Source organism: Paralichthys olivaceus, chromosome 4 (assembly GCF_024713975.1).
Source record: "Paralichthys olivaceus isolate ysfri-2021 chromosome 4, ASM2471397v2, whole genome shotgun sequence".
NCBI lineage: Eukaryota > Metazoa > Chordata > Actinopteri > Pleuronectiformes > Paralichthyidae > Paralichthys > Paralichthys olivaceus.
In genome coordinates this window covers 12,883,247-12,908,741 of record NC_091096.1, presented here as the reverse complement: position 1 = coordinate 12,908,741, position 25,495 = coordinate 12,883,247, and the positions used below count along the sequence as shown (strand labels likewise).

The window sequence follows — 25,495 nt, the reverse complement described above, 5'->3', positions numbered from 1 at the left end:
ATACTGTATCATACTTCAGATTCCACTCGTATTCCTACTTTGTAGTACCAAAACACTGCAAATCCTTCTTTGATATATTTTTATCATTTAATATTCTAAATATTCATTAAATATTGTGTGTTTGATACCACAAATCATTATTTTCCTTTTTCCTTTCTTTTTTTTTTTAACAAACATATTTTGTATTTCTACATCACTTTTACACGCATGGGTCAAAAATGAACCATACAGTATGTATTCACTACAGAACACCTGTCATACATTTGACACAGCTACTTTTTTGGCACAACTGAGGCATGTCTTATTTTAAAATCCTACCAGTGAGAAAGAGGAATGTGTACAATACTAACAAGCTGTTAGCTAGCTAGCTTCTTTTCTGGCAAGCCTATAGTTAGATCAACAAAATAAAACTAGAAATATAACAGTATATATTAAATAGACTGATTGATGTGCATTTGAAAATATTCTTGTGCTTTTGATTTTCTTTATCCATAGTGTTAGTATGGCTGGTGGTAATCATTCCATATTTACAGCTGAAATGATCTTAAAGATGCTGCATGAGAACAGGATTAGGAAAATGAGGAGGCAATTTATTCTGAGTCTGAAATTTCTGATGCCGATGACCTAGACTATGTTCCACAGGATCCATCTTGAGTTGTGGGTGTGTCTTGGAATCCAGCTTCTCTGAAGAAAAAAGGCTCCTTTGATGACGTAGCATTTTCCTTTTAGCATCCTAATGTTCTAATGGCTCCTCTGAGCACATACCCTCTTCTCTTTGATCAAAGGAGCCTTCATCAGTTCAGATGGATTTCAAGACATGCCCACAGCTCCAGCTTGATCCCGTGGAAAATAGTCTAGGAAGCTTTAGATATACTACAGCCTTACTACACCTGTTCAGTTTAAAAACTTTTTTCATACCATTTATTTATAATTACATCTAAAAATCACTATGTTTGTGACAGATGAGGTCACACTGGACATGCCGGAGCTTGACCTACAGCCAGAGGTGGATGTGCTTCTTTCTAATCCAGAAGTGGTGGAGAAGTTGGAGCAGTGTGTGATGAACTGGCAAACTCAGATTACCATTGTTATTGAGGAGCAGCAAAACAAAAAGCTACAGGTCTGAGACTCCTCTTCTATTCTGATTTTCAACCCAGGCCGATATGGTGGTATCAAAGTTAAGACTTGAGGTCAAAATCAGAATTTACATATGTAGTTGCTGCTGAAATGTCTTGAGTATTACCTACAAGATTAAATCTCTGTCAGCTCAAAATTAAATTATAAGATCACTGAAAACTAAATGATGATATCCATATACCAATGTGAAATCAGTTTTTTTTGTGCCTCTTTATGAATTTTATTCATGTATTGTATTTTATCTGGAACCTGAGTCTGAAAAATCAATGTCTTTCCTTTTTCTTCCAGGCACCTGGCCCTATGGCTGAGATAGCTTTTTGGCAGGAGCGTGCCTCCATCCTGAGCGCTCTGAGTCAGCAGCTCAAACAGCCCATGGTACAGAAAATCCTGGAGGTGATAACCAAAGCAGATGCAAGCATCGTTCAGACCCTGGAAGGAACAGTTGCTGAACTTAATAAATACCGTGTTGAGTCAGACGATAATTTACGTTTCCTCAGCACGCTGGAAAGACATTTCATGGTGAGCTGCACATTTTGGAAATGTACAGATTTTTTACCATTGATGGTGTGACTACCAATTTATGGCAGTTACATAAAACACACTTGCCCAGAATGTTTTGAAGTATAAATATTGATCTATCTATTCTATTCTTCTGTCCTCACCTTCACGTTTTTTAAATGTTACCATTGTCTTTTGTAGAATCTGGCCTCTGGAGCAAATTTTGTTTGTCTCCTGGAAACAATCCCTCCTCTGATGGACAGCCTGCAAATTGTTTGGATAATCTCTTCCCACTATAACACAAATGAACGTATGGTCCCTCTGATGGAACGCATTGCCTGGCAGCTTTGTGAACGTGTGTCTCAAGTAATTGATGTCAACACATTATTCAGGTATACAACTAAATTTACATGGAATCTTAGATACATTTTACATAAACTATACTTCATAATTTCAATATCATTAAGGTTCCAGGGAGAATCTTTTATTCAAATAGTTTGTTGGTATTAGATAGTAGATAGTAGTTGGAGTATGACTCAACATTGTGCTGTGCCCTGGACAGAGATAAGAGGGAGGTGGCCAAATCCAAGGTGCATGATGCTAAACAGGTTCTGGACCGATGGAAGTCGACCTACTTTGAGGTGCGCGCTGAAATTGAAGAATCTGGAAGAGATCCACGCTGGGAGTTTGACCACAAGAGAATGTTTGAGAGGACTGATTACATGGCTTCCATATGCCAGGACCTGTACAATGTTCTGCAGGTGAGTGAACATAATCTTTATAAATACTTACCCCTCACTCAGTAAGTGAACAGCTGAACGTGTAACAAGCGCCTCAGTTTTGATGATTCTCCTGATTTGTTTGGTGCAGGTTTTAGAGGAGTTCTATAACATCTTTGGTCCAGAGCTGAAAAGTGTGACCGGTGAACACAAACGCATCGATGAAGTGCTGTGCAGAGTGGAAGGTCTAGTTGTGCCTATTGAGGGGGTCAATTTTAATCCTTTCAACATGTGTAAGAAGAGCAGCTGGAAAATGATCATGAAAGACTTTGACACTGCAGCTCAGGTGAGTTTAGCACAACTAGAATGCAGAAGCCACTAAAACACTCTGAATCAAACAGTGTAATTAAACACAGCAGGATCAATGCACTTGTCATTTTGCACCAATAACATTGCATCATTTTTTGTATGCTGTGCCTTAGTTATCAAGGTGATTTACTTTTTACATGTGTCTGCGCAGGCTATCGAGGGAGAGGCCATCAACTTCATTGATCAGTCTTTTAAGACACTTCGCTCTTCTGCTGCTGCTTTTGACATGCTCCTGAAATTCAAACACATCCGCTCCAGAGAGGCCATCAGCAAACATTTGATGAGAAAGTTCAATGATATACTTGCTCAGTATTGCAAAGAGGTATTCTGCTTGAATAACTTGTATGTGATAATATGTGATCATATCAGATCATAAGAAAGCTTATGTGGAGGAACAGTGAGTCCATGCAGGTGTTGTGCAAAGCAACTTAAGCCAAGGAATGATTCAAACCTAAATTACTTGCAACATTACACTGCGTTTAAACAAAATAAATGTAGTAATTAACTATGACATTTATCATATTTACCTGTGATAGATCCAGGTTCAGTATATTAATGATTTAAAAAGCTGGAAGTTATACTGCAACTAAAACATACTATTGGTATAATTTTAAGGAGAGTAATCATTGTCACAGAGTGCCTAAGTCTTTTTGTCTATGTTATAGGTGGACAGCATACATGAAATCTTTAAGGCAAACAAGGATAAACCACCGCTAAATAAGGATGAGCCTCCTGTGGCAGGATCCATCAGCTGGGTCCGATCTCTTTTGTTCCGCATCAAACACACCATCCTTACCTTCCTGGAGGTGCCAGAGATAATGGAGAGTAATCAGAGCAAAGTGGTGAGTTACTGGTGACAGACACCAAAATGTTATTGAAATCCTTTCTTTGACTTTTGCTGTATTCTGCTCAGGCCAAGGACAAGTATGTGCAAGTGGCAATACAGTTCAGGGACTATGAGCTGAAGAAGCATGAGCACTGGCTGGTGGAGACGGAACACAAATTGCCATTGCTAATGAAAAAATCCCTGTTGGTCATGATTACCACTCAAAACCAAATCCCAGCAAAATTGGTATTTATCTGTTGCTATTTATTTACTTGTGGCTCATGCTCTGTATTGTGATAAATACATACATACTAAAGTCTACCTCTGATTTCTTTCATTCTCAGGCTGTGTCTAAGGATGTCCCTCACGAGGAAGGAAGCCTACAGAGGGTTGTGCGATACCTTGTGAACTTTGCTCCAGAGATAGGGGAAATCATTTCTGAAACAAAACACCTGGAGTTACTGGGCTGCTCTTTGCCTCCTCTAGCTCAAAATGTTACTTTACAGAGGCACAAATTCTTCAGGTAACCAGAATGGCACTCAATGTAGTCAATACTTTACAGTCCCCGTAGACAAAGCAACCCAGTTTCAGGCCCTCACAGATATTAGTCCTTCTTTCATCTAGAGAAATTCACAAAAAGTTTGAAAAAAATCAATCTGTCAAAAAAGTGAAAAAAAGAAATCCAGGATCCCCTCCCTTCATCAAATCTGCTCCAGACGTTAATGGGCTCTTCCTTGTATCCCTGGAAAAGAAAAAAAAAGACAAATGCAATGAAAACTGTAACTGAGAGCAAAGTTTATTCTAAACAACAAAAACAATCCCTTGCCTGTTTCATCCTTGTTCCTAGGTATGTTGATGATCTGAAAAGAATTGTTAAGTGCTACCACTCTGTGATGGACAGCCTGAGTGAGGCACAGTTCACCATGCTGCCTAAACAGATCACAGAGGTCAAACAAGTGATGGATTTTGGGTTCAAAAGACTCAACTGGAGTTCCTTGGGTACGTTGCATACAGAGCCTGAAATATTTAATCCCTTTAACGGCCATTTATGCAAACTCGTGGTCAGATGAAATAAATAATTCACATCATATGTGTTATTTGGTTTTAGGTATTTCTGAATTCATCAAACAAGCTCTCCAGGCTGTCACAAAATTTGAGTCTGTCATCAATCAGATTCAGAACAATGAGAGAGACATTGATTCCAAGCTGCAGTCTATGGTGATGGCCAACCTATTGAAATGTCCAGTCCCAGATAAATCTAATAATTTGCCAGGTAGAAAAAAACCGAAGAATATTACTTTTTGATTATAATCATTCAAACTTATTTTCATTGACATAATGCATGTTGTTGTTTTTCCAAGGCATCAAGGAGTTCTGTGAACATATTGAGCAAGAGCGGCTAAAAACTGTGCATTTGCTGAGTACGAAGTATGCTGACATTGGAGCCCTCATCACTAAAACAGAACACTTGATCATGGAAAGCAGCAGTGGCAAAGCCACATGTATGGTAGATTATTACAAACACTGGGAAGGCAAAGTGTTTGACTCCCTTATAAAGATGGTGATGAGGTAAATGCACAAAGTCAATGTCTTTGAAGTCATCTATTTTGTGAGCAGTTTTTATCATCGTGTCTTTGAATTGCAGTACATTATCTCTCTTAGCCACTGTAACATCCATCTTGTTAACCTTCACATTCAGGAGCATTCAGGCATTCAACATGGCACTGATGGGAAGTACCACCCTGTTCCAAATTGATGCCATCCTGTCTTCCCCAAAGATTGTGTTGCAGCCCCAAAGCAATGAGATCTACTGGCTAATCATGAAGTGCATCAGAGACTGTGTGGAGAGCACCAAGGTGTGATCATCATGATTCTCAGTGTAATGTGCCATGTTTTGAGAAAATATAATTTGTTCACTTTATTTGTTAGAATAAATTCTGGCCAAATTTTGTGTTTCAGCAATTTATGCGTTGGATGCGAGGGACCTGCATTGAGTGTCCTCCACAACGTGTGGGAGCCGAAGATGAGCTGGTGACATTTAGCTTCTACAGCGATGTGTGTCAGCATCCTCAGATAAATGAAAGTGCCATGACAGTCTCCCAAAATGTCCAACGGCTGCTCGTCTCTGTGGATCAGTACCTGAGCCACTGGAAACGCTATCGGCCTCTTTGGGAAAAGAACAAAATCATGGTCAATGAAACATTTGCAGGAAAAAAAACCTCCGTGGTCATGTATGATGATAAGCTGCAGTTCCTTTCTCGTATCAGTCAGGAGGTTAGGTTGGAACCACTTTTTGAGACGGACCACGTCATCCATCTAAACCTGGAGCCTCTGGTTCACACTGTGCAGACGACTGTTGAGTCCAGGATCAGTTCACTTGGGAGCCAGCTCAACAAGACTGCCAAAGAGGATCTCTTCAACTTGCGAGATGAACTCATGGTACTGAATCGTGCTTCACAGTTGATGCATGTGTTTTATTATAAATGTTCTTTGATTTTGATATCATCAATTTATGGTTATTTCCTGCTAAAGCAACTCTCTGCAAAGCTGAAACAAAGTCCTGACACTTTTGAAGACCTGAAGTCTGCCCTTGCTACAATCTCAGACATCAGGGACATGTCTTTGGAGGTGGAACTGAGATTCATGGATATCAAGGAAAGATACAGAACACTGGCAATGTACAAAGTGGAGGTACTGTATGTTAAATTATTATCCCCTGAAAACATATGTGGTTTCCCTTGCTGAACGTCTCATACGTTACATTCTGTGCATAGGTTGGAGACGATGAACTGGAGCTGGAGGCCGATATTGACCAGATGTGGAGGGAACTTTTTAAAGAATCCAGACAAGTGGATAGAAGTTTGACAGATGTCAAGAAATCATTTAGTCAGGTAAGACACATTCTACAGAAAAGAAACATTTAGAGAGATTTGCATGTATGGTTAACTTCCTATTTATCTCCAAAGATTACAAAGGAGAAGATTGAAGAATTTACACAGGACTTGTCTATCTTTGCTGAGAGCTTCAATATGCATGGTCCTCAAGCTGTGGGAGTTGATTTGGAGAAAGGTACTTGAACATTGCAGTTGGAGTTTATACCAAGAAAAATAATTAAAGTGATTGTTTGTGTGATTCACCAGATTCATCCAAAGTGCAGGGGAAAACAGTCTCTCTCCTTTTGTCTTTGCAGGATTGAGCATTATGGGAACATATGAGGCAGAGCTTGCCAAGATATTGGGTGGACACCAGGAGCTAACAAATGCTCAGAAGCTGTTGGACCTACCAGTCTCTTTGTACCCAGAGCTTATCACCATGCAGAAGGATATGAAAGGCTTGAGACAAATATATGATGTGTATAAAGCTCAGAAGGTGGGATGTGTTGGCTTTTAGAAATTCAAGTTAAATATTGGGATACAATTCTGGTCAACAAAGTCTAAAATGTTTGTCCTGAAATCTTCTAGGATGCAAAGACAGAGTGGTCTCAGACCTTGTGGGTGGATCTAAATATCCAGCTGCTCCAGGAGGGTGTTCAGGGTTTCATCAAAAACCTGATGCAGCTGCCCAAAGATGTGAGGGCGTTACCTGTGGCCTCTTTCCTCGAAGGACACATGAAGGAGTTCAGAGAGTCTCTGCCTCTTCTGCTGGATTTGAAGAATGAGGCCCTCAGAGACAGGTCAGTCAGAAAACCAACTGCCATTTGAAATACTGATGATATATTGTGACCAGGATATAAACACGTTTTTATATTTTTGGACACAGACACTGGAAGGAACTGATGGAAAAGACCGGCACCAGCTTTGAGATGAACCCTGGCACTTTCACTTTGAATAACATGTTTGCTATGGAGTTGCATAAACATGTAAATGTCATAAGTGACATTGTCACCTCTGCTGTAAAAGAGCTCAGTATTGAGAAGGTAATCATTTGTCTTTGTGAATGATTTCTAACAGGAGTCAAGGATCAGTTGTTTTCAGTGTATCAGTGAAATCATTAAGACTTATTCTCCATCTGTTGTGTGATTGCTTACAGGGAGTGAAGGAGGTGGTGGAGACCTGGGAAAGCATGAAGTTCAGTGTTCTGCCCTATTTCAAAGGGACTGAGGAACGTGGGTCTATTCTGGGTGCAGTGGACGAGATCCTGCTGAGCGTGGAAAACGATGCCATGAACTTACAGAGCATGGCAGGCAGCCGATTTGTTGGACACTTCCTTGGCACCATACAACAATGGGAAAAAGACCTGTCCCTCATTAGTGAGACCATAGAGGTCAGTGGAAGCCACCAAATCTCCCATCACTCTTTAGCTTATACATAAAAATCCGACTGAAACAATATTTCTTTCACAGGTATTGTTGTTGGTACAACGAAAATGGATGTACCTGGAGAGCATATTCATTGGAGGAGACATTTGCTCGCAGTTACCCGAAGAAGCCAAGAAATTTGACAACATTGACAAAAAGTTTAAAGAAGTGAGTGTTGCTAGAATATAAGCCTGATGAAAGCAGAGTAGTCTATTACTAAACATCTCCAAATAATGTAATTTTCTTCATTTCTTGTGTAGATAATGAGTGACACAGTGAAGAGCCCAAACATTAAACGGTGTTGCCTGGTTCCCAACCGGCTAACAGACCTGCAGGCCCTGAGTGACGGTCTGGAGAGGTGCCAGAAGAGTCTCAGTGACTACCTGGACTCGAAGCGGAACGTGTTTCCTCGCTTCTTCTTCATCTCTGATGATGAACTGCTCAGCATTCTGGGGAGTAATGACCCTGCTTGTGTCCAGGAGCACATGATCAAGGTATTATCCTCAAGACACTTAACTTATTCTTTTTTTTAAAGTAGGAAAGAATAATGCTTTCCATGTGTGTGAAACGCTGTCCTCAAAATTTTTCTGTTCTTTTTTCCACAAGATGTATGACAACATAGCATCCCTGAGGTTTGACGTGGACAGCAATGGTGAGACAGTGGCTGGAGCCATGGTGTCTGCTGAGGGGGAAGTGATGGAGCTAAGGAAACCCGTCCCAGTGGAGGGAAGAGTGGAGGAATGGATGACAGGAGTACTACTGGAGATGAGAAGGACCAACAGACAGATTACAAAAGAAGCAATCTTCTCGTACTGTGAAGACAAGAGCAGGTGTGTGTAAAGGCGACTGTGGCTCAGGAGGTAGAGTGGGTTATCTCCTAATCAGAGGGTTGTTTATTTGATCCCTGCCTCTTCCAGTCTGCATGTTGAATTTGAATTGGCTAAAACTCTGAAATCCCAATTACACCTGACAATGGCCTGCAGTGTGTGAATGGGATGATTGAATAACAGAGAAGCGCTATATATGCATATGCATAGAAGTGCTGTATTAGTGTATAATAGTGAAATTCCATTTACCATTTTATTTAAATTTCGGTGATGTGATCAGTTCCGTGTGTGCAACTGAGCTTAAGTGAGTCTGTCATTCCCGTGTTTTTCAGGGTGGATTGGATGCTGCAGTACCAGGGCATGATGGTGCTGGCTGCCAATCAAGTGTGGTGGACCTGGGAGGTAGAGGACGTCTTTAACAATGTCAAGAAAGGAGAGAAGCGTGCACTGAAGAGCTATGCAAAGAAAATGCACCAGCAGATAGACGAGCTGGTAACACGCATCACACAACCTATGAAGAAAAACGACAGACGGAAGATCAACACTGTGCTCATCATCAATGTACATGCAAGAGACATTGTGGACAGCTTTGTTCTAAACAGGTAAACCTTTCCCAATTTGAACTGTATTTATTGTATATGAAAATATAACTAATGTGTATGAAGGTAAACTTCAATGAAAAAAAATGTCTTTCCAGTATAATGGATGCAAGAGAGTTTGAGTGGGAAAGCCAGCTGAGATTCTACTGGGTGCAGGAACAAGACGACCTGTTTGTGCGTCAGTGCAGTGCTTCTTTCTTATACGGGTACGAATACATGGGACTGAATGGTCGATTGGTTATAACCCCGCTGACAGACAGGATCTACCTCACCCTCACCCAGGTCTGAGAAGTTCTGCATGTTTTTACCAACAAAACAAATAATATATAATGAACAAGCAGCCATATGTAAATTGCTCTGTCAGCGGTTTTGTGACGACAGGATGTCTGTGTGTGTTTGTAATGCAGGCCCTCTCCATGTATCTGGGTGGAGCTCCTGCAGGACCAGCTGGTACAGGAAAGACAGAGTCCACCAAAGATCTGGCCAAGGCTTTAGGTCTGCTCTGTGTGGTTACAAACTGTGGTGAGGGCATGGACTACATGGTAAGAAGCCACCACTTATCTAATAATATCTAAGAAGTACATTGTTAAAAATGCTTCTTGATTACCATGTGTGCTACTGCACTTCTCAGTGTAGGATGGAAAAAGTCTAAATATAAACAAATCACACAAAGAAACCCCCCCCCACAAATGTTAAAATGTGTGACTCCTTCATTTTTCCTTCCTTCTCTCTGTCTTTGTGTGCAGGCTGTGGGTAAGATCTTGTCTGGTCTTGCCCAGTGTGGAGCCTGGGGCTGCTTCGATGAGTTCAATCGTATTGATGCCTCAGTGTTGTCAGTCATTTCCTCCCAAATCCAGACCATCCGCAATGCTCTCATTCTGCACCTTAAAAAATTTCATGTAAGGCTGTTGTAGCTACACAGAGCCAGTGATGAATGAATTCATTTTTCCTATAATTTCCAACATGTAAGCGATTAGAGGGATTTATTTTACCACCACCTTCTTTTTCTACACATCAGTTTGAAGGGCAGGAGATCAGCCTGGACGGCCGCATGGGGATTTTCATCACCATGAACCCAGGTTATGCAGGACGCACAGAGCTGCCAGAATCAGTGAAAGCCCTCTTCAGGCCTGTGGTGGTCATTGTGCCTGACCTGCAGCAGATCTGTGAGATCATGCTCTTCTCTGAGGGCTTCCTTATGGCCAAGGTGATGGACACACACACAAAAACCACAAATGACATTGCTGCTTTTTATGTGATGCTCTCATCCTGAGTAATGTACACAGTATTCCTCCATGTATATGCAATGCTAATATAATGTATAATATGTATATATGTGTTCTCAGGTAAAATGCATATACAAGAATGATATATAATGAATTTTTGGAAAGATTCTTTGATACTTTTAAGCATAAAAAGACAAGTCTTCATTTACAGTAAACATGGATAAATCTGTAACTCTACACTGAAAACGGACAAGTGTTGTGACACATGTACATTTCTTACGAGGATTTTGTCTCTTCACTTTTTTCAATTCAGGTGCTGGCAAAGAAGATGACAGTACTGTATAAACTGGCTCGTGAACAGCTTTCTAAGCAGTCTCATTATGACTTTGGTCTTCGAGCTCTGAAGTCTGTCCTAGTGATGGCAGGAGAGATGAAGAGAGGCTCGCCAGACCTCAATGAGGTAGAGACCAAAGACCTTTTTTTTTCATTGTCATAGAATGAATAGAAAACCCCTCCTTCAGATTTTAATTTATAATGAAAACAAGGAATTATTTGTAAATCCACAGGTATAGAATGATGTTTGATTGATGTTGAGACAATTCTGGATATTGATTGATAATATTTTGACAAAAAATACCATGTTCACTCCGCAGGATGTGGTGTTGATGCGTGCTCTCCGGGACATGAACCTTCCGAAGTTTGTGTTTGAGGACGTGCCACTTTTTCACGGGCTGATCTCAGACCTGTTCCCTCAGCTGGACTGCCCTCGTGTTCGCTATGCCAACTTCAATGACGCTGTGGAACACATCCTGCATGAAAACACATACGTCATATTGCCTCACCAGGTGACTCATCTGAGTCGGAGATTGAAATTTTTGAGATACACAAATTAGACTGCTAAATTTCAGTCACACATATTTAGCTTCAGCCTATGAGTTGTTAAATATTTATATGCCCTATTCTTTATGGTTTCAGGTGGATAAAGTGGTGCAGATCTATGAGACAATGATGACCAGACACACTACAATGGTTGTGGGACCAACAGGTGGAGGCAAATCAGTTGTCATCAACACATTATGTCAAGCTCAGACCAAGTCAGTGTCAATTTACATCACCGACATTAGTACCACCTTCCTGACATCTATGTGGACAATTTTAACTTTTATTATATCTCATCGTTAGACTGGGATTACAAACCAAGATGTATCCACTGAGCCCTAAAGCCATGAGTGTCATTGAACTTTACGGTGTTCTGGATCCTGACACTCGAGACTGGACTGATGGGATCTTATCTAACATCTTTCGTGACATCAACAAGCCCACTGACAGAGAAGAGCGAAGGTAAAAAAAAAAAAAGTTGATTAAAAAATGGTGATCTGATATAATTCTTAATGCATACACTTCGAGAAGAGAGAATTCCTGCAACATAACAAATTGACATAACCTTTGACTCACAGGTACATCCTGTTTGACGGTGATGTTGATGCTCTGTGGGTCGAGAATATGAACTCAGTGATGGATGACAACAAGCTCCTCACGCTGGCCAATGGAGAACGGATCCGTTTACAGAATCATTGTGCTCTGCTATTCGAGGTTTGTCTTAATTTCAATATTGCTGTCAAGATTACTCTTCCACATTTCAACGTGTATATCATAAGAAAACTCTGCTGTTACAGGTGGGAGATTTGCAGTACGCTTCCCCTGCTACTGTTTCCCGCTGTGGGATGGTTTTTGTTGACCCCAAAAACCTGCGATACACCCCATACTGGCAGAGATGGCTGAACAACAGACCTGAAAGGGTTTGGGAACACATTAGCACTATGTGATAATTTTACTTGCTTGTAATTGAATAAAATCTCAACACTGTTCTTTTTTCTGTTTTAGGAACAAGAAGTTCTGAATAAACTGTTTGAGAAATATGTGCACAGCTGTATTGACATGATCGTGGATGGCATTGTTGATGGGAAACAAGGCCAGAAACTGAAAACTGTTGTCCCACAAACAGATCTAAACATGGTGGGTTAATGTCATCTAGCTCACTCCAGTACCTGTGTTGTTGTATTTATACATAAATAATCGAACGAAGATCAGTAAATTCCCATCTTCAGGCTTCTTACATTGATTGTGACTGTGTTGATGGTATCTTCAGGTGACTCAGCTGTGCTTGACACTGAATGCACTGCTTGAGAGTGGAAGCAGCAGTGGTGAAGTCCTGGAGTGTTACTTCCTGGAAGCTCTGTACTGCTCACTAGGGGCCACGTTGCTGGAGAGTGGCAGGATCAAGTTTGATGAGTTAATCAAGAGCGTTTCCTGCTTAACTGTCGTACACGATGAGAAAACCCTGGCAGGACCTGGAGAGATCCCAGGTAAGAACAAAGGATTTATGTGTAGATGATTGTGAAGTTAGCAGCCATCATCAAGATTATGCACAAATAATATGAGATCATAAAAATACCCTTGTCCATCATGAATAGGTTGTCATTTGTCATCACTGTTGAAAATCAGTGGACATGATTGATTAGGTTTTTAGGTTCAATGAATAAATACCTTGATGAAAGTTTTACTCTTTGACAGATATTATCTGTCGTGTGCTCCATTGAGTCCTATTATTAATCAGAAAATGTCTTCATCCATACAGGATACCTACCGACTCTGTATGATTTCCATTTTGATGGCACACAGGAGAAGTGGGTTCCCTGGAGTTCCCTGGTCGCCAAATACATTCACAACCATGACATGAAATATTCTGATATACTAGGTAAAGATAAATTTTGTGAGGACAAATCAAGCTTACGTAATATTACAATATAGTATGTAAATATTGATTTAAATTCCTCCCCCTCCATCTTTGCCTTAGTGCCAACTGTCGACACCACGAGAGCCAGCTGGATCCTGGAACAGATGGTGAAAATAAAAAGGCCAGTGCTCCTGGTTGGCGAGTCTGGCACTTCTAAGACTGCCACCATTCATAACTTCCTCAAGAACCTCAATTCAGACACAAGGGTATGTTTGCTGTCTAAACATTTCATCCAATGTCATCGCATTTGAGGTTAAACTCCTGTCTTCCTTTCTGTTTCTAGAATATTCTGATGATCAACTTCTCATCCAGAACGACTTCAATGGACGTGCAGAGGAACCTGGAGGCCAATGTGGAGAAAAGGACCAAAGAGACCTACGGGCCTCCTATGGGAAAGAGACTGCTGATCTTTATGGATGATATGAATATGCCAAAGGTTCTTTCTTTAAGCATTCAAGTCTCTTATCTCTTGTGCTGTGCAGAATGACAGCGCTTGTATATTCAACATTATTCTAATGCTCTATATGCTCATCCAGGTGGATAATTATAACACACAGCAGCCAATTGCACTTCTGAAGCTGTTATTGGATCGAGGAGGCATGTATGACCGAGGGAAGGAGCTGAACTACAAAATCCTCAAAGACCTCGGCTTCATTGCTGCCATGGGAAAAGCAGGAGGTGGGAGGAACGAGGTGGATCCTCGCTTCATCTCGCTCTTCAGTGTCTTCAGCATCCCCTTCCCTACAGTGGAGTCACTCCACCTCATATATGCATCCATTATCAAAGGCCACACCAGAGTGAGTCTCTCTTTCACACATGGATCAATACACAATCAGAATCTCAGTTGTAAAAAATAATCACTCAAATTCAATATACTTGATGTAATGTTTTAGCCGTTTGAGGAGGCGATACAGAAGGTGTGTGATGAAATCACGATCTGCACACTGGAACTGTACAACAGCATCATCAAAGATTTGCCGCCCACTCCGTCCAAGTTCCACTACATCTTCAACCTGAGGGACCTGTCACGAGTCTACAATGGACTAACTCTCACCAAACCAGACAGGTGTGATCAAGCACATTCACTCACTTAACACTTAATAGATTAACACTTTGCAGTAAAAGGGCTGTGTTTCAAAACGTCTGTGCTTTACAGGTTTTTGACTGTCACCCAGTTTGTCCGAGTCTGGAGGAACGAGTGCCTGAGAATCTTCCATGACAGACTCATTGATGAGACTGACAAAGCCTTGGTAATAATTGATAATAAATCATAACTAGTGAATATAGCATGTGGAACTGTTCCTCCAGGTTTAAAGTCTACTGTATTAAAATAGTGTAGTTATAGTGTGTTGTTTTTCAGTTAATGTATCAAATGTGTGTTTTTGCTATCAGGTACAAGGCCACATAAAGAAGCTGATTGAGGAGCATTTTAAGTCAGATATGGAGGTCGTCATCAGGGACCCAATTCTTTTTGGAGACTACAAGACAGCCCTCAGTGAGACTGAACCCAGAGTCTATGAGGATATTCATGACTATGATGCTTCAAAAGCCCTGTTTCAGGTATTGTCAAGTTGTAATAGTATGATAAATACATTTTGACAGTTATTTGTTATTTACTCCCATATTTACCATGAGAGTCAGCATAGTCACACAAGCAGGGTATTGTCTTCACTCCTTTCTGTGTGTGTACAAAATAACTCAAACACACATGGATGGAGGTGATTGGTCAGAGTTCAAGGACAAGGTCATCAGAAATATGGTTGCAAAGAAAATATTCCACTTTCCTCCACAAATAACCGGGCAAGAAACCCTGACATTGGGCCTCTGTAAACTGAGATTGGCTCCAGCCTTATGAGAGCTGATGGTTGGATTGATTTACTGAAAGACCACAGTGTTTTTTTCTCTGTCTCTGCAGGACATTTTAGAGGAATACAACGAGAACAAGTCGAGGATGAATCTAGTACTGTTTGATGACGCTCTGGAACATCTGACCCGAGTGCACCGCATCATCCGTGTCGATCGAGGCCATGCACTGCTTGTCGGTGTGGCAGGCTCTGGCAAGCAGTCCCTCACCAAGCTTGCTGCTTTCACTGCTGGATGTGAGGTAGTAAAAAATCTATGCTGGGTGTGGTAAAGGCTAAATGATTCCTAATGATAGACAGTTACACAGTTATAGAAAAGCAAAACAAGTGTTATTAACATCTACCCACCAAATGTTTTACATCATGCAATGGGAAAAAAATTACACAAGACAAAAAAAGTCTAGTATTTTCATTTACTGCCATTAGAATTTCAAACCTTAGTTCAGAATATTTAACTCAGTACTCTACAAGCTTCAGTGAAGCTTGAGAAAGTGTGGAAACAACAGTCTATTCAAAGGTGCTAAAAGAGAAACTCATGTGGAAGATATGTGTTTGAGGGGTTGAGAAGGATTAAACGATATCTGGAAAGAAATCTGCAGCAGTCCATAATAGAAATATGCTTTTCCCAGGTCTTTGAGATCATATTAAGCAGAGGATACAGTGAGTCAAACCTCCGTGAAGACCTGAAAACACTGTACTTGAAGCTTGGCATTGAAAATAAGAAGATGGTGTTCCTCTTTACTGATTCCCATGTCGCTGAGGAGGGCTTCTTGGAACTCATCAACAACATGCTGACTTCAGGTTGGTTGTCACTCTTATGTCCTGGCTCACAATACATTATTCTTTCTTAAAATGTTCAGCTGAACATTCTCTGTTCTAACAGGCATCGTTCCTGCATTGTTCCCTGATGAGGAGAAGGACTCAGTTGTCAACCAGCTTCGCGATGAGGCTCTTAAGATGGGAGCCGGTCCTTCGAAAGAAAGTTTGTGGCAGTACTTTGTCAACAAGAGTGCCAATAACCTTCATATTGTTTTAGGCATGTCCCCAGTGGGAGACACCCTGAGGACACGCTGCAGGAACTTCCCAGGTGAAATATATTGTCAGTCATCTCTTAATTGTAATATAATGTCTGATTTGATTTCACCAACTATGTTTACCTTTCTTTGTCAGGACTGATGAACAACACTGTGATAGACTGGTTCCTGCCATGGCCTCCACAGGCATTACTTGCAGTTGCACAGTCTTTCCTTGGTTTGTAATAATACTCACATCTTTTCAAAATGCATTTGTTGTGGATATAATTGTTTCAGCCTTTTAAAACATGTTTCACAAGAATTCAAAATTTAGTTTTTCTTTTTACAGGTGAGAGTCCCATGATCCCTAAGGCGCTCTCCACAGACGTGATAGATCATGTATGCATGGTCCATTCTTCTGTGGGTGACTACAGCAAGTTGTTCCAGCAGAAACTCCGGCGTAGTAACTATGTTACTCCAAAGAACTACCTGGACTTTATTAACACCTACTCTAAACTCTTGGAGGACAACGACCAGTATATCCTGGGTGAGAGGACGGAATACATCACACATTTGGTTCCTCATGTTTGTGATTATTTGAGCGACTTTTATTTTGTTAACGTTTTCCCTCCTTTTTTAGCTCAGTGCAAGCACTTAGAGGGAGGTCTGGATAAACTGAAGGAGGCCAGTCAGCAGCTAGCTGAGCTGAATGTCAAGCTAGCAGAGCAGAAGGTGGTCCTCGCTGAGAAGTCAACAGCTTGTGAAACCCTGCTGAATGAGATCGCCACTAACACCACTGTCGGTCAGTGACTGCATCTCTTATCTTGTGGTTAGAACAGAACTACAATGAATTGTGAGCTACCCAAAGTAGACACAGCTGTTTTAATCCGCTTATAATAACTTCTCCTTCTAGCTGAGGAGAAAAAGACATTGGCAGAAGACAAAGCCAAAGAGATTGAAGAGCAGAACAAAGTGATTGCTGTTGAGAAGAAAGAAGCTGAAAGTTCCCTGGCTGAAGCTCTGCCAGCGTTAGAAGCGGCCCGCAATGCCCTGCAGGGCCTGGAAAAATCTGATGTCACAGAGATCAGGTAACCTTTCCTCCTTGTTTTCATGCTATAGTGGAAAAAACGAATGAATAGATAAAAAACGGCGTCTTTAACCCATACTAAAGCTTTGTCAAGAAAATAGATGATAACCCAAAATATACTTAATTTGCAAATACATCTGACATAACTGAAACCATCTATTTATACCTCTGTTGATCTGCCTTTCTTGCTGGTTCCTTGTGCAGATCTTTTGCCAAGCCTCCCAAACAGGTGCAGATGGTTTGTGAGTGCATCTTGGTGCTGCGTGGCTACAAGGAGATCAATTGGCAGTCAGCTAAGGGGATGATGTCAGAGACTAACTTCCTACGTTCACTGATGGAGATGGACTGTGATTCCATAAATAGCAGTCAGGTCAGGACTGTCAAAGGTAAGTCAGCTTCATGATCAATGAAAAGCTACCATACAAACTGTAATACACTAGTGACCTTTTGCGACATCTTTGCCATTTCCTTTGGCTAGGTTTCCTGAAGAACCTCCAGACAACCCTTGAGGAGATGCAGGCTATTAGTAAAGCTGGCTCAGGAATGCTCAAGTTTGTTGAGGCTATCGTTGGTTACTGTGATGTTGCCAAGCAGATAAAACCTAAGAGAGAGAAGGTAGTGCAAAGTTTGAAAGGGGTATTCCATCATGCTCCATAAGAATGAACACAGATTAAACAGTGGTTCTTCCATTAATTTCCTAGGTGGCACATCTAGAGAAGAACTTCTTTCAAAGTAAGAAGGAGCTGGAACGCATTCAGAGCGAGCTCAGCAATATCCAGACAGAGTTGCAGGCTCTGGGAGATAAGTATCAAGCTGCTATTGAGGAGAAACAGCTGCTTCAGGAGGAGGCTGAGGTCATGGAGAGGAGGCTGATATCAGCTGACAAACTCATCTCGGGCCTGAGCTCTGAAAATGAACGGTGAGACTGTAAAAGATGCAACACAGGAAGTTACATCACTTGCCTCTCTGAGACTAACTTAGCCTGCTAAGAGCTGCTTATCTGGTTCTTTCAAATTTACCTCTCGCCGTCTCTTTGTGTCTCTACCTATCGGTCTTTACAACCCACTCTTCTCTACTATCCCCACTCAGGTGGACACAAGATTTGGAGGACTTGAAGCAGAGGCGTGTGCGTCTCCTTGGCGACTGTCTGATCTCTGCTGCTTTCCTGAGCTATGAAGGGGCCTTCAGCTGGGACTTCAGGAATGAAATGGTTTACCAAGTATGGGTTAAGGATGTGGAGGACAGAGGAATCCCCTTGAGCCAGCCTTTCAAAGTGGAAAGCCTTCTTACTGATGAAGTAGAAATCAGCAGGTGAGAATTAGATTGTGTGCTCATCACAGGTTTTGCAACTTGAGACTTGAATTGTGTTGTGGTGTATTTGTCTTTATTTTTTCTGTGCTCGACTCTAACTGTGGGTGCTGTGGGGTTAAGTGTATGTGTTTCATATAAACCCTGTATGTTACTGCAGATGGGGATCTGAGGGCTTGCCTCCAGATGAGTTGTCAGTGCAAAATGGGATCCTCACAACCAGAGGGAGCCGATTTCCCATGTGTATTGATCCTCAACAGCAAGCTATCTCCTGGATCAAGAAGAAAGAAGAAAACAACAACCTCAAGGTACAAAAGATTTCATGCAAATACAAGTTTTGTGTTATTACTACTGACAAGTCCCAGAGTGACTGCTTTAGACAGGTTTCCACTGCTGACAGCCCCAGAGTCAGCATTTTGGAAAGAATCCCGGCATGTGGTCCTGACACTGTGATCATTTTCCCCAGATCTCATCTTTCAATGATCCAGACTTCCTGAAGCAGCTAGAGATGGCCATCAAATATGGTTTCCCATTCCTTTTCCAAGATGTGGACGAGTACATCGACCCTGTGATTGACAATGTCCTGGAGAAGAATGTCAAAGGAGCAGAGGGCAGACAGGTCCTCATGCTGGGTGACAAGGAGGTGGACTATGATCCCAACTTTAAACTTTATCTCAACACCAAACTGGCAAACCCCAAATATAACCCATCAGTGTTTGGAAAAGCTATGGTCATTAATTATACTGGTAAGATCTTTTGGCATGGCAACAATAGTTTTTGTCTGTAACATTTGAATAGCAGATCTAAAAAAAACCTTTGTCTGTGTTTCATGTAGTGACGCTGAAGGGTCTGGAGGACCAGCTGCTGAGTGTCATCATGGGCTTTGAGAAGAAGGAGCTGGAGGAGCAGCGTGAGGATCTGATCCAGGAAACAAGCAACAATAAGAAGCTGCTGAAGAACCTTGGGGACTCTCTGCTCAGAGAGCTGGCCTCGTGTACAGGCAACATACTGGATAACACTGAGCTGGTTCGCACACTGGAGGAAACAAAGTCAAAAGCCAGTGAGGTCAGTTTGGTTGCAGCAAACAATGGAATGAAGAACAGCAAATTCAATGAGGTCATTCATCTTATTTAATTTCTTTATTTGATTTTGTGATCATCAGGTATTTGAGAAACTCAAGTTGGCTGAGAAGACATCTGTGGACATTGATAAACTCAGAGACGGCTTCCGACCAGCTGCCAAGCGTGGTGCTATCCTGTTCTTTGTGCTGACAGAAATGGCTCAGGTCAACAGCATGTACCAGTACTCTCTGGCCTCCTACCTGCAAGTGTTTGACTTTTCACTGCGCAAATCTCTGCCTGACTCTGTTTTGCCCCAGAGACTGAAGAACATCATGACCACTCTGACATACAGCGTTTATAACTATGGCTGCACAGGTACAGTAATGAGAAATGATACTAAATCACAAAAACAATTGATAAAGCACACTATTTGGTATAATTTTATAACCTGAACTGACATCACATCCTTAGGTCTGTTTGAGAGACACAAGCTGCTCTTTTCCTTTAACATGACCATCAAGATCGAGCAGGCAGAAGGGAGAGCACTTCAGGAAGAGCTGGAGTTCTTCATCAAGGGTGAGATATCCAGAGAAGTTGAACTCAGGGACACAAAAATGTGTATGCACCCAATGTTCAAAGAAAATGTGAATGTTTTTCCACCTCCTGTGTAAAGGTAATCTATCCCTGGAAAAGAGCGAGTGCAAAAAGCCTTGTGACTGGCTTCCAGACCAGGGCTGGGAAGACATAGTGAAACTCGCAGAGCTCTTTCCTGAGCAGTTTGGTTCTCTGCCTGATGACGTGGAGAAACATTCTGCTGACTGGAAGTCTGTAAGTGAACATAGTGACACAGGTCTCACTGCAGGTGTTTTGCTTGGTGATGAGTTTAAAACTCGTTCTTTTGTCCCCACCTCAGTGGTATGACTTGGACGGACCAGAACAGGCTCCATTCCCCATGAAATATCAGGAGAACCTGTCAGCCTTTCAGAAGCTGCTGTTGCTGCGCTGCTTCCGTGTTGACAGAGTCTACAGAGCTGTGACCGACTACGTCACTGTCACTATGGGCAAGAAGTGAGACTGTTTCTCTCTCTCTGTATACACACACACAGTATATGTATGTCTCTGTATACGTATGTTTATATACCACAATGACAGGTGCAATTATTCGATGGGGTTACCAGAACATGTGATTATTTTAACAGAAAGACTTATCAAGAGTTTCCACATGTTATCTTGTGTTTCTGCTCAGGTATGTTCAGCCACCTGTGATCAACTTTGATGCAATCTATGAACAGAGTACACCTTCCTCCCCCATTATCTTCATCCTGAGTCCTGGCTCTGACCCAGCCAGTGACCTCATGAAACTAGCTGAGAGGTCAGGCTTTGGGGGTAGCAAGTTCAAGTTCCTTGCTATGGGCCAAGGCCAAGAGAAGGTACTGAAAAACTCTTTTACATATCAAGGCTAGGAAACTGTAGCCAAATTAAATATGTATCAGGAGTAGTCCCAATAGGTATGTATAAAAAGTAAAGATGTTGAGGGTAATCGTCTTCTCTACCTCTAACAAAGGTCGCACTGCAGTTGCTGGAGAATGCAGCCTCCCGTGGTCAGTGGTTGATGCTACAGAATTGCCACCTGCTGGTGAAATGGCTGAAGGATCTTGAGAAATCCCTAGAGAGGATCACCAAGCCCCATCCCAACTTCCGCTTGTGGATCACTACCAACCCCATTAAGGATTTCCCCATTGGCATACTGCAAACGTCACTTAAGGTAAAACATTTTTTTCCCTTTGCCTTCATTGTTTGTGGATGGCAGATTTAACTTCTTGAGATCCTTTAGTTGGCCCCAGGATTTTCACATATAGGTGCTGTATCTGAATTGTTTAACTCTATGTTATGGGAAAAACACTGATTGATTTTCTTTTCTTTTTTAGAAACTGGTGCAGTAATCTCCTTTAACCTGTTTTATTTAAACAAATTGACATGTAAAAAATATTTTTAAAAAGGAAATGTCACTTGGAACATATATGTGTACAAGTTGTTGATAGAGATGTTTCTTTTTGTGAAGAGTTTTAAAGCTGTATATGAGATCACATCATTTGTTTAAACTGCTGTTGTAATGTACACGTAATCCAGAAAATACTATAATTATAGAAACAGATTTCGAATATGAATCACTGTGTTTACATGTAATTTAATGATGCATGCAGGTGGTGACGGAGCCTCCCAATGGACTCAAGCTCAACATGAGAGCCACGTACTCCAAAATCTCTCACGAGACCTTGACCGAATGCCCACACCCTGCCTTCCGTAGCCTGGTGTATGTGCTGGCCTTCTTCCATGCTGTGGTGCAAGAGAGACGCAAGTACGGCAAGATTGGCTGGAACGTCTCCTACGAATTCAACGATTCTGATTTCTTTGTAAGTGCCACATATTAATTTATTATGTGTAGGAAATAATAGATTTGGTTAGATTTTCTTTTTGTTACTTCTGATTAAGTGCTATCATTCTATTTGTTGTTAAACATGATAACTGTGCTCAACAGGTGTGTTTGGAGATCCTGAATACCTACCTGACCAAGTCTCACAACCAGGGAGACAGCAACATTCCCTGGGGAAGTCTTAAGTACCTCATTGGGGAGGTAAGACTGAATTCATTTTGATTTAATAGACAGTATGTTTTTCATCCTGCTCACTGATGCTGTAATTTAAATATGTGTGTGTTATCTTTTATAGGTGATGTATGGTGGACGAGCCATAGATAGCTTTGACCGCAGGATCCTGGCTGTGTACATGGACGAGTACCTTGGAGATTTCCTATTCTACACCTCCCGCCGCTTCCACTTCTTTGAAAACAAGGATGTAGATTACAAGATCCCTTTAAACGGGCCTAAGAAAATATATGTTGGTCAGTTGTTATTTTCAATATATTTCATTCCCTTACTTTAAAGAGAATCTTCAGCTTACACTTATTTCACACTGTTGTGTTACAGATGAGATTGAGACTTTGCCATTGGCAAATACACCAGAGGTGTTTGGTCTTCATTCTAATGCTGAGATAGGATACTACACACAAGCAGCTAAAGACATGTGGACCCACCTAATAGACCTGCAGCCTCAGACAGGTATTGTATGATTTTGTCATCTCTCCACCTTAAACTTGAAAACTTAAACCTAACATTGATATTTTTTCAGAAGAAGTTGTTCTATATTGTCAAAGGATGTCTGCTTTCGCTCTTATTGTCTTTTCTCATTCTCTTATGCTTCAGGTGAATCTGGTGGAAACATCAGTCGGGATCAATACATCAGCCAGGTGGCCCAGGACATTCAGAGTAAGCTTCCAAAATTATTCGACATGGACATGATCCGTAAAAAGTTTGGCATGGACATTCCCCCAACGTCAGTGGTGCTGCTTCAAGAACTAGAACGCTTCAACAAACTGGTGGTCCGCATGCAGCGCTCGCTGGCTGAGCTGCAGAGGGTGAGAAGGAGGGAGAGGTTTACAAAACAAATATTTGTGCCTCACACAGGTTTATATTTGTTCTAATTCTCTTCTGTTGTAAAGGCTTTGTCGGGCGAGGTGGGTATGAGCAGTGAGTTGGATGAAGTCGCTCGGGCCCTTTTTAATGGACACATTCCTGCCATTTGGAAGAAGTTGGCACCTGATACACTCAAGTCACTTGGTAACTGGATGAGTCACTTCAAGAAGCGTTATGAACAGTACAGACACTGGGTGAGGATGGACACTCCCTATCACAGATAATCAATAACATGTAGCTTTCTGTTTTATTGTGGAACTAGAATGGCACTCAGTCGAGCACATTACTCCACCATGGCCCAACAGTCCCCTTAAATTCAATCAAGCTGCACCCAATTGTACAGACTAATAGATATCAATCAATACCCTAATTATTTTCATTAAGATTTTAAAAAATGCTGGATCTGGCTTCTGATCCGGATCTGCACCAAAATTCAGTGTGTTCTTTCCTGAACCATCCAGTTGTTTTTGCGTAATCCTGCTACAAACAAACAAACTGATGAAATCATAACTTCATTTACAGTGGTTAGAACAGAATGAGAGGGTATATTTAAGTCAAATTGTGTCTGTGTGTTTTGTGTCCATCAGGTGGATGAGGGAGAGCCCAAGGTAATGTGGCTATCAGGACTTCATATCCCAGAGTCCTACCTGACTGCCCTGGTCCAAGATGCATGCAGGAAAAATGGTTGGCCTCTAGATCTTTCCACACTGTACACACAGGTTACTCAGTACCACAGCGAGGAAGAAGTCAGTGACAGACCGGGACAAGGTAATGAAATCACTTTTATCCTTTTGCAGCGTGATTAGAAATGAGTTAAGACTGATCACCCTTTTCCCTGCAGGCTGTTTTGTGTCCGGCATGTATCTGGAAGGAGCAGACTGGGACATGGAGAAGGGCTGTCTGGTGAAGAGTAAACCAAAAGTTCTGGTTGCTGAACTGCCCATTCTCAAAGTCATACCCATAGAGGCACATCGACTCAGCTTAGAGGTGTGGACCACAGACACTTCTTACTTCCTTTCTAAGCTTAAGTTCACCATTTTGATAATTTCTCTAAAATGCTTTGTATGTTGTTTTTTTTACCACAGAATACGCTGCGAACACCAGTGTACACCACGTCCTTGAGGAGGAATGCGATGGGTGTGGGGTTGGTGTTTGAGGCAGACCTGTTCACCACCATGCACATTTCCCACTGGGTGCTCCAGGGTGTCTGTTTATACCTCAATGCAGACTAAAGGCAGACTAAAGCTTCCAAGAGTAATTGTTTTGTTTTGGACAAAAAAAAATCAGCTGCTTCTGCAGTCCAGTCAAAGGGAGTTCTGGGGAAGATAGCAGCTGGGGCTGCTTCTGTGACACAGGAGGCTCTGGAGAAGATAGCAGCTGGGGCTGCTGCTGTGACACAGGAGGCTCTGGAGAAGATAGCAGCTGGGGCTGCTGCTGTGACACAGGAGGCTCGGGAGAAGATAGCAGCTGAGGCTGCTGCTGTGACACAGGAGGCTTGGGAGAAAATAGCAGCTGGGGCTGCTTCTGTGGCACAGGAGGCTCTGGAGAAGATAGCAGCTGGGGCTGCTGCTGTGACACAGGAGGCTCTGGAGAAGATAGCAGCTGACGCTGAGGTCGACACTCAGGAGGAGATGACCGATGACGATGCTGTCGCTGTACCGGAGGAGACCACAGCGACCACCGCCCCAGCTGTCCCGGCGCCGGCCTAACCCTCGACCGTGGGACAGGAACAGGAACTGAAGCGGAGCCAGGCGAGACCCGCATCCGTGGGACCGGAACAGGAACTGAAGCGGAGCCAGGCGAGACCCGCATCCGTGGAACAGGAACAGGAACTGAGGCGGAGCCCGGCGAGACCCGCAACCGTGGGACAGGAACAGGAACTGAAGCAGAAGGGGAACACAGGAGAGGGACAGAGAACAACACAGGAGGATCAGAGGGTGGAGCACAGAGGAAGGCAGAAGGGAACATGAGAGGAACACTGAAAATACATAACCGTGACACAAATAAGTTACGTTAAATACATGGGTTTTTTTTTAAAATTAATCCATAGGGTTATTTGAAAACGTTTGAAAACATTATTGCTTACTTCATACTTTTCTTTATATCCTCACTAGATGGCAGCATTCAACAGTACTGAGCTCCTCGCTCTGGACAGTAGCTCTGGGGATTTCTTATTGGTGTTAATGGGCTAAGTGCCAGTATCCTACAGTGGGTCAGGATCTTTCATACCAAAACATCAACTACTCTTTGATTAAGAATAAAACATTTTAACCCTGCTCAATAACATTTGATTTTTCTCTTTCCTAAAGAAAATATTTCATAATTCTGACAGAATTA

General features: G+C 42.0%; 1 protein-coding gene across 1 annotated transcript; it reads left to right on the top strand.

Moving 5' to 3' along the window:
- Positions 1–808: 808 nt before the first annotated feature.
- LOC109623603 (dynein axonemal heavy chain 10-like) lies at positions 809–25,442 on the top strand. Its single transcript, XM_069523780.1, has 73 exons — positions 809–1,120; positions 1,426–1,656; positions 1,837–2,027; positions 2,198–2,396; positions 2,506–2,700; positions 2,875–3,045; positions 3,389–3,565; positions 3,637–3,795; positions 3,894–4,072; positions 4,397–4,548; positions 4,658–4,822; positions 4,911–5,118; positions 5,249–5,405; positions 5,509–5,988; positions 6,082–6,240; positions 6,324–6,440; positions 6,516–6,618; positions 6,740–6,918; positions 7,011–7,222; positions 7,309–7,465; positions 7,579–7,812; positions 7,892–8,014; positions 8,107–8,340; positions 8,453–8,676; positions 9,006–9,275; positions 9,371–9,554; positions 9,680–9,814; positions 10,019–10,171; positions 10,291–10,479; positions 10,812–10,958; positions 11,152–11,343; positions 11,474–11,592; positions 11,681–11,839; positions 11,956–12,091; positions 12,175–12,297; positions 12,383–12,514; positions 12,648–12,864; positions 13,137–13,256; positions 13,356–13,501; positions 13,579–13,731; positions 13,832–14,092; positions 14,189–14,361; positions 14,452–14,545; positions 14,688–14,855; positions 15,211–15,399; positions 15,787–15,958; positions 16,041–16,244; positions 16,328–16,408; positions 16,520–16,717; positions 16,811–16,972; positions 17,084–17,258; positions 17,462–17,643; positions 17,736–17,872; positions 17,959–18,176; positions 18,347–18,568; positions 18,726–18,873; positions 19,032–19,311; positions 19,401–19,630; positions 19,728–20,001; positions 20,098–20,202; positions 20,300–20,454; positions 20,540–20,694; positions 20,873–21,056; positions 21,191–21,391; positions 21,831–22,040; positions 22,166–22,261; positions 22,356–22,527; positions 22,613–22,744; positions 22,889–23,100; positions 23,185–23,352; positions 23,746–23,926; positions 24,000–24,145; positions 24,244–25,442. The coding sequence occupies exons 1-73, from the start codon at positions 950–952 to the stop codon at positions 24,388–24,390; spliced, it is 12,984 nt and encodes a 4,327-aa protein (XP_069379881.1). The 5' UTR covers positions 809–949; the 3' UTR covers positions 24,391–25,442.
- The last annotated feature ends 53 nt before the right edge of the window (positions 25,443–25,495 follow it).